The sequence below is a fragment of the Seriola lalandi genome, unplaced genomic scaffold (genome assembly GCF_002814215.2).
Source record: "Seriola lalandi dorsalis isolate HSWRI2012SDOR001 ecotype SW California unplaced genomic scaffold, Sedor1 jcf7180002054965, whole genome shotgun sequence".
NCBI classification, from domain to species: Eukaryota; Metazoa; Chordata; class Actinopteri; order Carangiformes; family Carangidae; genus Seriola; species Seriola lalandi.
Window position 1 is genome coordinate 202,277 of NW_019525516.1, and position 14,068 is coordinate 216,344.

Here is a 14,068-nt window from a genome sequence, read left to right on the forward strand (position 1 = left end):
AGTTGACAAATATTAATCACCTCGACAATGAACTTAGTTTTCCACACTCAGCTGGCTTCACACGCCCCTCTCTTCTTCATCAGGTGCTCCTCGTTCTCCTTCCCTATTTACCTCCAAGCTGATCTCTGATTGGCTAAGAGTGCAGCTCTTCCTGAAACAGGATTGGCTTACGTTACGTCACTCAAAACAAACTGAAAGCACATTGGCTGAATAAACAGAACACACTGTAAGTCACAACAAAACAAAGCATTATGGTAAATGTAGTTGTCATTAGCTTTACCTGCATATGAACTAAAACACTCTTTTATATTGTTGGATTTTGTAGGGCCCTATTGTCTGTGTTAATGTTTCACAGCTATGAGCTTCTCCATTTTGTTTCCGCATTGCATTATGGGACAGTAATGTGCATCTGCGACATGGAATTTTTCAGTATTTATACTAACATTTTTGAGTGCGCTTCATATTGTAACTTTACAAGTGTGAAAAAACTACAAACTCAGAACCAGCTAAGAATGAATGTGTCGTATGATATTGGTGACTGAGATTTAGAGAAATCATAGTAAAACAAGATTTAATGCTTATTTCTAATGGTCTCCCTCAATTTGTCTCATCATTATGTTCAATTTGTAATAATGTTTTGCAGCTCGGGGGCTCCACACTGCAGTTGTTTATTGCATTATGGTATAATATTGTGCATCATCTGTGTTTGATAAGTAACTGACCAGTACTTTTTGTGCAGGGATTTGTGGCTGGATCATACTTGGGTCTAATGTTAATATTTCTCATTCACAATGAACTAAATAAGAATCAACCAGAGACCCACAAGGGACAGTACTGCAGCTCAGCTCTTCACCTCAGCTAATAAAATGTGACTACAATGAAATGAAAAAAAAGAAACTCAATTTTTCTCTAATTTTTAATTTCACACATTCTTTATGAAGCTTCACAGACCCCATTCCCTTGTCATTTTTCTCACCCTGGACACATGTCTTTGGCTTTGAATTATTCAAAATTCAAAAACTCTAAATGTCATTTTGGGCTCCAGACGTGTAAAAGTTGCCTCGTTCAGCCCTGAAGAGAGTCCAGGGGAGGTGGAGGTTGGGCGAGGTCTTTGCCAAATGCCGTCAAACCAAGTCATTTTTCACCTATGATGGCCACCGTTTCATATGCAGCAAACACAGGAGAACACTATTACACATTCATGAGAAGCACCTGTTTGACAGTCAAATGTATTCCCTGCTGTCAATCGTGTGTGTGTGTGTGTGTGTGTGTCTGCTTGTGAAGAGAACGCACACAAGATGGAATCAACCTTCATGTTTCCCATCACTGACGGTGTCATCCTTCATCCTCTCTGTGCACCCCCTAGCGCTCATTTTCGTCACATGAAGGACTCCCCCCCCCCCTTGTATCTGTGGAGAGAGAACAAATGAGGCTGACCTTCGTTTGACGCACATGAGCTAGATCCGCTGTGGCGTGTTTGGCAGCGGCTGGGAATTCTGTCTCCTCTGTACGCTCCATTTCCGCTTCTGAAGAGCGGGGTGGGTGGGTAGTTTCTCTCTGTCCGTTCTCTCCAGCCTTTGTCTAAATCTCGTGGTCTCAATTTTCCTCTCTTTCTTTCCTCTTTGCTCTTTTACTTCTCAGCTTCTTCTTCTCCTCACATCTTTTCTTTTCTCCTCTCATTCTGTTTCATTTCCTCTCTTCCTGTGCTCTACATTTGTCATTTTCTACCCTGTTTGCTCGACTGTCTGTGCCTTCCCAACTTCTCTTTGGCCTCTTCTGCTTTCTGCCCGTGTGCTCTGGCAGAACAGAGAAAAGTCTCAGTGGCAATGACAGGGGTCACTGTGCAGGGTCAATGATTCCTACCTCAGAGCTAACTGCTAAACATGTCATGTTGTAGCCAGAAAATGTGAGCGAGTGAGATGAGGCAGAGGGAGACTGGAGGGATGGGAGGAAGCCCTAACTGTACGGCAGGCTCTGTTGCATCAGGGTCATCAAAGACAGTCTTCCTCCTCCACCACTACATGCAACCCTCACTTTTCTTAAGGGTCATCAGTTCTGGCCATAAAAACACCACTTCCTGTGATTAAGTGTCCAATTACAATCCCATTCTCCTCCCACACCTCCTCAAACCACGCTCTCAGCTTCCGTTATCCAGTCCAATGGGAGGAATCCCTGAAATTACTGATCAAATTTACCTTGGGGAGCTGTAAAGGTGTTCCGTGGTCACTACTGTCATCAAGATTCAGCTTTGATTACGTTAGCATGTTCTGGATCACCAACAGGAGAAAACCAGCCTCAAGGGCCCAAGAACTCCAATGAACCTGAAAACTCCAAGCTCACTGTGTCGACCGGTTTGTGCAATGTGATGGAAACTTTGTTTGGAAATGTGCATCACTAAAGCGTATAAACTGACATGAAAATGGCCTGAAGGTGCGTCTCTACCTTAACATGCTTCATTGGATCAAAATCTAGTTTCAAGAACGTTTATTATTTTCTATTCGGTGCTTATATGTTGCATATTCCTAAATAGCTGTTTTCTCCTTTTCTTTTCATGCAGTGCGAGAAACAAAAGCACAGTTTTAGGAGCAGGTAACACAAACACAAAAACTTGTAAAGCTTTTCTCCACCAGGGATCGATCTTCCAGAATGAGTATATTTAAGCTAGTTTAAAGGAGCTATTTGTAAGTTCTGCTGTTGCTACATAGCCAGCGTTAGCATTAGCAGCTGTTTACTCGTCAGTCTAGTTCAGCATCAAACGTCATTCCTTTACTCGCCAAGAGTCGTCTCCAGTGGTGGAAAGCAACATCTATATGAACTTTTCTCTCTATCACGTCTTTTCCTCTACAGAAGTTAGCGTGCTAACCAGCTAGCCCCAGCCTGTCTCGTCATTTTCTGATAGCGGCTCACTGTAGCTTCCAGTCTGCCCTGAAGACATAGCGCTGCTCAGAGTAGCATATTATAACCTCTTGTATTATTATAAAGACAATGAGACAATCACCACCGCGAGGCAATCACTAAGAGCTGCAGAGGAAACGTACAAATAGCCACTTTACCGGTCCGTATCTTACCTGTCGTTTACATCGGATAATACTTGCTGTAACTTTCCCTCTGGTCTAGAGATCTTTTTTTTTCTTTTCCACTGTACTTATGACTGTTTTAATATTACCATTTTAAATCTGTTGCCATATTCTAAAAAATCTTTCATCACTGACCTGAGGACGCCCAATCCACCAGCTGAGCCTGGATTAGCGTGAAATACAATAAGACACGGCTGTGAAACGGGAAAGAAAAATAGACTTTAACTTGAACAAATATAGCTACAGTAATGATAATGTGTTCGGGCGAAGCAAAAAGCAGCTGTGATGGGTTGGGTTTTGTGACACTGTGCACACATGCTTTTTGAAAATCCCTGCCAGCTTGTACTAGCAGAGAGGGTTATGTCATAGAGCAGATGTAAGAAGTCCTCTAAGCTATCCAGTTCCGACTTTGAAGGCCAGAGGTGTGAATGAAGCCTGTATGCTTCCATAAGTATGAGTGTGTGCACGATGTTTCCCTGCCCTCCAGACAATGGATGCTGAGATTGGTTTCAGCCCCTGTAACCCCGGAAAGGATTAAGCAGGTTGGAGAAAATCCCCAATAAAGAAGTAAAACTGAGATTTCTAAAGAACCAATTGATGATGTTGTCAATGACCAGAGGTTTGTTGGCTTCTGGAAACATGTTTTCACTTATTATTATTATTATCATTGGTCACAGATTCACCAAGCCCCTTTCAAATTAAATCTACAACACAAGAAAAGTGGGGAGTATACAAGTATAAAGCAGCCAAAACTGTAAATACTCAAGTGAAGTACAAGTACCTCAAAATTGTACTATACAGTAACATTCGTCCACCGGCTCATTGTTGTAATGAACGTTGTCATTGTCAAGTTTTCAGGTTTCAGTTCTACTTCTGAGCTGATACAAGTTCTCACACTTCTGCGAATGTCCCTGCCATCGTTGGCAGTCTTGTCATTCGCTCAAAGCAGCTGCAGCTCGCCTCCCCTCACCTTGCACTTCCTCCCCCGCTGCGGTTTAAGCGGTGCTTCGAGGTGTTCAGATCAAGCTTCTGGGTTGATCAAAAGAGTGCCGGAGGGGGTTTTGTGAGGGACTGTGATAGCTTTGAGAGGCAGGCAGAGCCCACTTCAGGACCCGATTGCATTGTGAAGGGGAGGCAGCCTGCAGGTAAAGGAAACAAAGTCAAATGAGAGGACAAGAACAAAGGGAGAGCCTTGTGAGAAAATGCTGCCTTTCTATAGCGAGAGCTGAAGACCAAGCTGGAGCTTTCGTGACGGAAAAATGGGAAAGCTCCTGACAATCCATCCTACCTGTTTACCTATAACATTATCTTCAAATTAAAACGGTGAGCCACATGCTTATTTGTTTCTCTGTCCTTATCTGGGCCCGAACATGGCGAGAATCAGCATATCCTTTATCTGCTTAAGTTGATATTAACAGTGCTGCATGTTGCTTTAATGCTGAAGAAGTTTATAAACAGCTTAGGGATAAAGCACACAGTTTATTTCCCATGTTCCCAGAACTGATAGCATATTAATTAACATAATCCATTACAGCTTAACGTGGGATTTCATTCAGATAAGATACAAGAGAAATTTATCCTCTGTTCAGAGCCTTAGGTGATCCATTTTCATGATCTACCCCCCCGCTCCCTGTGACTACAGGTCATGCGAACTTTTCTTGACGAAACAGGCAGGAGTCAGTGCTCAAAATGGAATAAATTGAAAAAAAGATGAAAGGAAGAAAAATAAAACCCTGAAACAATCAATTTTCTTACACAGCGCTTTAAGATTCAGCGACAGACAGCAGCAGGGAGAGCTGGGAGAACAATCCTCCGAAGGGCTGGCTCTCTCTGTCTCTCCTGCCTCATCCCTGAATAGGTAATAAACAGAGGCAGCCAGTGAAGGGCTGAGTAAATACAATGTGCCAAGCAGGCCGAGTCTCAAGAGACGGAGAAACAGAGGATGAGGCTGTGATTGGAGGAGGGCGTGAGAGAGGCAGAGGGGGGGGGAGACGGGGAGGGAGGGAAGCAGTGTGAGAAGGATAAAGGTAGACAGATGACTGGGAGATGAAGACAGGATAGAAGAGATCAGAGTAAGGAGAGAGATAGAGAGCAAGAGGCTGGAGGAGAGCAAGATGAAAGGGGGTAACCAGTAGAAGAGAAGAGGACGGGGGTTAAGAGAAGAAGAAAAATGGAAGGAGAGGACAGAAATCAGACACAGGAAGAGACGGCAAAGAAGGTGGCAAGGCGAAAAAAAAAAGCAAGGGGATATGTTAGAGAGAGAATTCTGAAAAGAGACAAGGGGGGATAATAAGCAGGATAGAGACAGAGATAGATTGAGAAGGTGTTGTTTTCTGTGCCGAAAGTAGCATTTAATCATCTGCAAGGAACACGGCGAACCTTCGTTTCAACTTCTGCCGGCTGGAGAACAGGAGCCGTGCGAATACGACAAAAAGTTGCTCATGCTCACGTTTTTTTCTGACAAATAAACCAAAGCCTGAAATAAAAAATTAAAGAAACAAACAGCAGGGATGAATCACTGGAAACCGACACCAGAAACAAAACCAGAAGTCTGAGTTCAAGCAAAGGAATGCGACTTCTGCTGCAGGGATTCAGGCGAGAGCCACATGTTCTAGTTTCGACATTATACAGTGTGAAGAAGAGTCAGCAATACTGTCATTAAAAAGCAACATGTATTAATGAAAAACAGAATTAAATATCCCACTACTATGATGCACAAGGTTACAATACTTCTAAGAAAAACTTTCTTCTTCAGGCAGAAACACTTTGGTCATGGAATTTAAAATTTACCGCACATGGTTATACGGTTAGATTTTAGCAAAGAATATATTTATAACATATTTACCTGCTGTATTCATTCATACACACCACGCTGCTAACAGAAGCACGAGAAGCTAGCTCACTTTCAATGCAGCTTGCATAGATAAGTACAGGAAAAGGGTTTGTGTCTGCAAGAACATCCAGGTGACGACCCCCTGCTACAGTCATGACCAATAGTCACAATGGACAAAAATACCAGAATAAAATCCTTGAATTACAACCTGTAATTTCCAGGCATGAGTTGGTGTTTATGCCCTATACGTAACAGATTGCACTATTTTCTTTCTTTTTTTTTATCAGGAAATTGGAGTATCGGAGGGTCTCCTCTGTGATCCTGCAAAACGCCCCATGCAGCAATCAAAAACAGCAAAGGCTTAAGTTACTGTAATTACTGACGGAAGCGTTTCTGATAGATGCAGCTCAGCAGAGCTGGTGGAGAGTCCTCAGTCTCCGAGGAACATCTGCCGTTGCCCTTCTTACAAGCGTAAATATACGGCAAATGCTAATCTTGGTTTCTATTAGGAAGCTCCGTCCTGAAGGGCCTGTTGTCTGTAGGGTGCCTCGTTTCCTTATCATCATAATGAACATGCGTCCCGATGCCAAGCCGGCATTGTCTGTGTTGAACAGATAGAAGTACTGCTTATACAGTGACCTTGTTTAAACCAGGGTCCCTGTCTCCTTGATGTTCCTCACACAAAGGTAAGAGCTTGGTAATTACATACAGTCCCGTAAAAGGACCTCCATATATTCAAAAAGAGAGAGGCGAGAGAGCGGCACAAAGAAAGAGTGGACAGGGATGAGGAGGTGAAACGTGGAAAATGTATTCATACCGGTTTACTGGTGGACGCTGTCACAAGGGAACGGTCTGGATTCTCTCTCATGGACCCTGAACCTTTCATTCTCGTTTGTTGTCCTGTGGCTCAGGAAGTAGAGCAGGTCGTCTGCTGACCACAGGGTTTACGATTCGATTGGAAAAACACTGAGTTACTCACACAGTCTCTGACAGTACAGACTATATCATTAGTGAGCGAGTGATGATAAAAGCCCTATTTATTTAGTGCTATTTTGTTGGTATCTTTGATGAATTGAAAGAGAAAAGAAAGAAAAGATTACTTTATGAATTACATATATTTCCTCTGTCACATTGTCAGAAGCTGCTCTCCTGTTCCTGCACTGCATTCATCCAGGATCTTTGCTTAAGCAACTTAACCTCTAGTGACTCTTAAAATAAGCAGCATCTTTAAGTCGTAAGAAATGTGATAAATACCGTTTCTCTTCAGTTTGTAGGGAGGAGTATGAGTCAAGGATTTTTACTTTTATCTTTGACAAAGCCTGAAAAATACAGAGCCTGAACTACACTTAACAAAAATAAATTCACACAGATATTTTTGCTGCAGTTGCTGGTGTTATTGTAGGGACATATTCACACACATAGAATATGTCAGGAAGCATGTAAACAAACATAAGACCCACACTGAAACAACAGCCTTACCATTAAAGTTCCTCTCCAGACATGTTTTAAACTATGTCAAAATACTCTGCTGCCGAAAGGAAAACTGGGGCTGGAACCAAATCTACTTCCTCACGGAGAAAATTTGTTATCAGGCCTCCTGTCCTGCACACCGCCTCTGCATGCGCCAGGTGGACAGGTGAAAGATCAGCGTGTATCAAGATGGTTAATGGAGGAAACAACGGCGAGACTCGGCCACGTGTTTGAGCCTCAGTCAGACTCAGACTCAGAATCTGTTGAGACCAAAATCGACGACTATCCGACACATCAGAGCTGTTAGCGCAGTTAGCATCTTTTATTTGTTTATGTTGTTTGTTAGCTTGTAACTTGTAACTCGCTCGCTGTACCGACAAGGTTTTGAGTTTACTTTAGCCACGCCCCCCCGTCCCAGCAATTAGATGCAATTGGTTCCTCAGGTTTGTGACATATGAATCTCTGGCTGCCGGTATCCATTTTTATGAGCCTGTCATCGGTTCACCGGAAATATGAAGTCATGGCATCGACTGCATATTTTTGCTCACGATCCATAATGTCTTGTATTATATTAAACGTGTTAACAAGGTTTAAAACTTGAGTTTCTTCATCGGAGGGGGTCTTTAACCTTTACTTAAGTCTTTAAATAAGGCAACACAGTCTGGGAGGAATAACTGCCTTAGAAACTGTATCAACTCTAATTACTGTCAGTGCTGCTGAAAATGTGAACTCACAATCTGCCTACAACCATACAAGCCTAGTCCTGTGTGCTGTGAAGTTTAGAGTGAAGAAGAAGATTCTTCTCTTGGTCCCTCATATGTGTGTGTTTTCTTTTCCCTGGACAGGTGGGGACCAGGATTTGACTCACCTGCACCAGCAGGACTAGTCTCTCGCTTCACCCCTGCACCAATGCTTTCTTGGCATCTTCCACCACCACCGCCATGTGTGACATCATTTGTGACCCTCCAATTTCCTGTTACACAACAAACCTACCAAATTATAAGACATGTCCTATGAGTTACATCCAGGTTGAGCATCTCGTAATATGTGTATTTTGACACAATGAGGTTTTCACCACGCCACACTATGAAAACAGGACATGTCTGCGTCAGTGCACTTGGCTTGCATGCGGCCAGTTGTGTGTATGTGTGTGCGTAATATCTAAAATTGTCAAAAGCAGTCACCCAGATCCCGAGTGGGCTTGTTACCAATTTTCTGGTCAATGGACAATGAGCATTTAGTCCACTGTTGCCATTCTTCTCTCTGCCGACCCGGTACAGCGAACCCAGCAAAGATAACAACCACACAACAAAACAACAAAACAAAACAAAACAAAAACGGCTGGATGGTTTGAGTAAAAGCTCAGCGACTGCTTAAAGAAGCAGTAACAGTTAAATAACCATTCGACAAATAAAACAGAGGGAGGGCCACAGACGCTCAGAGAACGGAACTCACAGAATCTTCCCATCCGTTTATGGATATTGTTCACATGCAGAATATAATGTGAGCGCTGACACGTTCATCTCACCATATAAACACATGCAAGCTTTAGCACACACCCACTGTCTGCATTTAAATTACATCATAAACACCTACTGTGTGTACCTACACATGCGTGAATGCATACATGCACACTGACACACAAAAGCTTACTCTTGCAGCAGAACTGCATAATGGCGTTTTGCCTTCATCCATATACGGAAGCAACAGGGTTTCCCCAATGACAACACTGATACACAGGCATTAGTAGTGTGTGTACTGTACATTCTGTACTTTATTGTTCACCCCTCTTTGCTGTGACACTGATAGATAAGGCCTGACTGCTGACTAAGGCGAGGACACAAAAGTACACGAGAACAGACATGGCAAGACAACACTGTGGCCGTCATCGCTCCGGTTCCCCCGGGTGCAGAGATTCAATTTCCTCCAGCGTCTGGAGGCTGGTGGGGTGGGGGTGGGGGGGGTGCAGATGCGGCCATTTAAAACAATATTGATGTTTCTGATCATGTGAAACTTCCAGAGTACACCTGTCATGTCAACCAGGAAACCTCTTTGTGTTTTGTCCTGCTGTCAATGAAACTTTTATATCATCATCAGCACCTGGAATGGCATCAAGCCGCAGAACGAACGGTTTGACTCCTGGCGAAAAAAATCCAAATTCAAAACAGCTTTGAATAAGTGCAAGAGAAAAAAGACCTGCACTCGCTTCAGTTTGTCTGGAAGCAAGAAAATCTAAAAAGTTCCCTGCGGGACTAAAAATGTTTAAAGGTTTAAAAGTGTCCTGTGGAGTTTTTCCTGTAATCCAACAATAGTTCAAATCCAGTGTTATTCACCAAAAACACTGAGGTTTAATAAATGTGTTGAGTGCATCAGTGTGCCCATAAAAAACTTAGCAAAGCTCAGTTTTTAAATATTTTAAATCCTGCATTGTTTACATTTGTGTTTGACAGAGAGCTGTCGCCCTCGTCTCTTCCTTTGTCGGCACATCGCCGCACTTCTTTGTGTGTCAGTGCTGCTGACTGTCTATCAGCAGATTAGTGTGAAACAAGCAACAGGATTGTGTAAACAATCAATCAAAGATGGTGGTGACCCGAAACACACAGTGAAAACATTCCTCCATATCGCCAACTAGTGGTCAAAAAACTCCACAGGCTACCTTTAGCCGCTACGATCAGAACACACCCAAATCGCGAGTTGAATTATGGGTAATTTAGGTGCCAGGTGGAATAAAAAAAGACGATATTTCTGATTCTACAGCATCGATTTTGATCCTTTTTTTTTTTTTTAAACTGCCCCTCATGAATCTGACAACGTTATATGATGTTGGAGAAGACTTTTAAAAACAGTTCTCTATGAATGATCCTGTGCATAATTACTGTACATCGCAACAAATACAAAGTGGGTTTTGTGCAGAGAAGTGGTCACAGAGCCAAACTGACCCCAACCTTCGCTAAAAAAAAAAGGCTAGGTGTTTATTATAATACAGAGACTGTGTGACAATGTTGTTCATCAGTGGTACAGAATATATTATGGTGCTGTGGGCTGATTCTCCTAATACATATAAGGCAGTGCTACACCTACAATGTCACCAGTTGTACTGTTTTACTGTATCACAGCAGAAAATAGTCTTTAATAAAAAGAATAATGATAGAAATTCATGTTTAAGTTACATAACATGTTCAGACACCAGTGCCATTTGTCAGACTGAGAAAAAAAAGCAAAAAAAAAAAAAAGAATTTCGTTGTTTTGAAATAATTTCTTCAAAAACTTTTGAAAACATCATCTTCGTCTTTCCTTTCCCACGTTGTTGTTTGAGTCGGCCGGCGCGCCACGCTACCGTGACACAATCTCTCTGTAAAAGGTCTCAGTGAAGTCTGACAACAACAGTTATTTGGCGGCATCCTTGTGAGAGTTTCCCCGCACGGTGTTTACCAGTAGCTGGATACGTGTGAGGGTCATTTCTGTGTAAGAATAACAACTTAATTAAAACCCACAAGCTTTGTTTGTTCACCTCCCTCCGTCGACAGTGAGCGGTGTTTACCATTTTGCGAGAGCCGACCCTTTGATTCAAGTTTTCTGAAACCTTCTCACACAATCACTCCGCGTTTGAACACGGTCTCCGACTACTCTTGGGTAATCCATACATATGCATGAGCTTCTGTTTTACACACACTTGATGCTCGGCAGTCCTCTCCTTGCACTCTAACAAGCAGCTTTTCTTCAAGTGTTTAGTCATCGTTAAAACATTCATTTGCAACATAACGCTGCATTAAAGACACATTAGTTAAACCGTCTTTAAACACTCAATTTTTCAGTACAGCCGGTCGACCTTTGCTGAAGACCCTTTATTCGTGTGATGTACTGGAGGTAAACCCACAGCTGACCGATTTATTTGAACGGTAAAATCGTGTTTCCCTACTTTTCTTATCAAAAAACCTCTATGACATAATCTCATCACACGGATCACAGCAGGTATTTGAAACTGATTTCAGACGTGGATGTGAGGAGAGATATTGTTCATATTGTTCATATAAACTCTCAATAAGGGACTGTACTAAAATTTTAGTCACAATGAATTTATATTCTAGTATTTAATTCTACAGTTAAACATCTTTTAAAAGTCAAATGGTTCATGTAAAATTAAATAAACCTTTATTATAATTAAAGTCTGGCCTTTTATTGAGTATCTCTTTGTCCTTAAATAGAGGGTGGCTGGAATATTCATGATTCTGTTATTTGGAAATTTCTAATTCCACTTCTAATGTGCACTTGGGAAAAAACAACTCAATACTATTTTTCTTTCTAAGTCATGGTTAAGGTACTAAGAAAATGTTGATTACACCAGAGAGGTTTTTTGCTTTTTCAATAAGGGAAATATAATCAGACCATCACCCAATACTTTTCATACAGTCCCTAAGTGATTTTGGTTTTATCAGTGGTGTTGAACCCTAATCCTTTAATATTATCATTAAGTGGAATTTAAAACATATTTGTGATAATTACTGCATCCCCCGCAACATTAAGATATGTTAAGATATACTCTTTCTGCAGATTATCTGTAACAGCTGTAATAATAATAATAATTATTATTATTATATAGCAGAAGTAAGAAAAAGGAATGCCCATTGCCTGGTGGTCCACGCCAGAGACTGTGATTTACCCTAAAATCTAATGGCACCATAACGCTGACACATAAGCTGAAAAACAACATTCATTCCCCAAGAGAAAACGTTACCCCTCGTCACCCTCCTCTCCCCAACCCAGAGCAGGAAAGCAGCTACAAAACACTGTAGGCACTGTGACCAGGACACGCTTCCACTACAAAACTGAGTAGAGTAAGAAAAAGGAAAAAAAATAAAAATAAAATAAAATAAAATACATCCCCATCATCTCAGTGTGTTTGAGATGAAAGAGAGCAGTCCAGGCTAGTCCATGTGCGGTTTACAGAGAGTCCTTTGGTCTCAGTGAGGTAAGAGGTGCTGTATGATTGGGTCCATTGATAGGCAACCTCGGGGGGGGGGGGGCAGTTATCCTTTACTCAGCCAGGCAATGCACAGAAACGTTTACGTATTCACCTCGAGAGGAATGCGAATGTGAACGCATCCATCGCCCCGTCCTGGACTGAGGCTTTTCTTCTCTTTGTTTGTTTTGTTTTTCCTCTGTGAGGCTTTAAAGGTCCGTAACTCGTCCTTAACGTCCTCACACACAGTGTCAGTCAGTGTGTCATAGTCCAGACACACGGGAACATTGGCGTCCTCTGCCTTTACAGTGAGAGATTATTAGTTCCAAGGCTCCGGGGGGGTTAAAGGTCTCCACTCTGAGGTTCTGGTCTGGCTTCCTGGTTGCGGCTGCGGCCCAGTCTGGGGAAACGGGATGACGTTTTGGACCGGGGCGTCTTGGCTCCACCGTCATTGGCCTGGGGCGTGTCTCTAAATGAGAGAGAACAGTGGGAAGGAGAAAGAAGAAGAAGAAGAAAGAAAAAGTTATGGACTTTAAACGAGCATCTGGTGAAGTTTATTACCAAGTTTATTATTCAAACAAACCACCGATGCTGCATCTGGAGGCTGAAATGCATCATTTCCCTTCGGCAAGAGGATTTTTTTTTTCCTGGAAACCAGACATTAGCGAAAACAGCAAATGGAGAAGCTTTAATCAACCGAATAAACTGATTCACAATTATTCTACATTATTGCAAAAGGAGAGCAGCAAAATGGCACCGGCTCTAAATGAGTGTTTACCTCCCGTTAGTTCCGATTTCTACATCTATCAAGCTTTTTTTTGTTCTTGCACAGCTAATGTGCAGTAAACTATGATAATGGTGGCAGATTGGTGAGAAATTAGCAGTCTGTTCTTTTGTGTACCTCTGTCTGAAAGCAAGGACCTATTGTTTCTTTGTTTTAACTGTAGATTAAATAAAGGTCAGTACGGCGCCGCTAACATTAGCCAAAGCTCCGCTAGCATCCAGGAACAAGCTTCCACACAGTGATGAAATACGACACAGCGGATGGGGAAGTTGTGAACCAATGTAGTTACTAAATGATGTTTAGTATCAGTGTTGTAAATAACACTTGGTTTCTACTGTTGGTAGTAAGTTATGTAGTTGGGCATGTTAATGTTTGCAGCCTCTGCTCGAGCAGATAAACACTGTTTGCTTCTGCTCCAGCCCTGGCCGTGAACATCACGAATATCAAATAGTTAATTGAAAACATGACAATTTTTTGGGGCTTTAATATCTTGATATGGAATTAATCTTCTAGCTTTCAACACCTCCCTGCCCTCGCCACCACAAGACATTATTTGTGACACAAGGAATCAAATTATAGTCATTTCTAATCTTATGATGATGTTTAGGCTTTCTCATTACTCGGGAGGAAATAATCTTGGCCACTTGATGACATCATTGCCCTGGTTACCCTGACGACCGTCTTCACAACATGAACCGCTGATCCCCGAGTCTTATCTGATAACGGTGAGGATGAATGAGAGACACTTGTGGAAGGAAGGAAATGAAAAGCAGGGCGAGTGAATGCCTGGAGTTAAATGCTTTCTTGTTGTCTGGAGCACCTCGTGTTCCCCTGCTCTCCCTCTGAAGCATTTCATCCCCATGACAGTGACCTCTCACCTGCCGCTTGTGATGGAGCAGTGAGTCTTTAGAAGGAGCGGTGAGATCAAGTGCTTTCTTTTTTTT

The 14,068-nt window shown here is 42.2% G+C and overlaps 1 protein-coding gene across 1 annotated transcript in view; it reads right to left on the minus strand.

The window, feature by feature from the left end:
* Window positions 1–9,127: 9,127 nt before the first annotated feature.
* Window positions 9,128–14,068, minus strand: part of snx29 (sorting nexin 29) — a 128,056-nt gene continuing 123,115 nt past the window's right edge. The window contains exon 21 of the mRNA XM_023395568.2: window positions 9,128–12,809. Coding sequence (XP_023251336.1) covers window positions 12,683–12,809 — 127 coding nt within the window. The 3' untranslated portion in view covers window positions 9,128–12,682. The remainder of the gene's footprint in view (window positions 12,810–14,068) is intronic.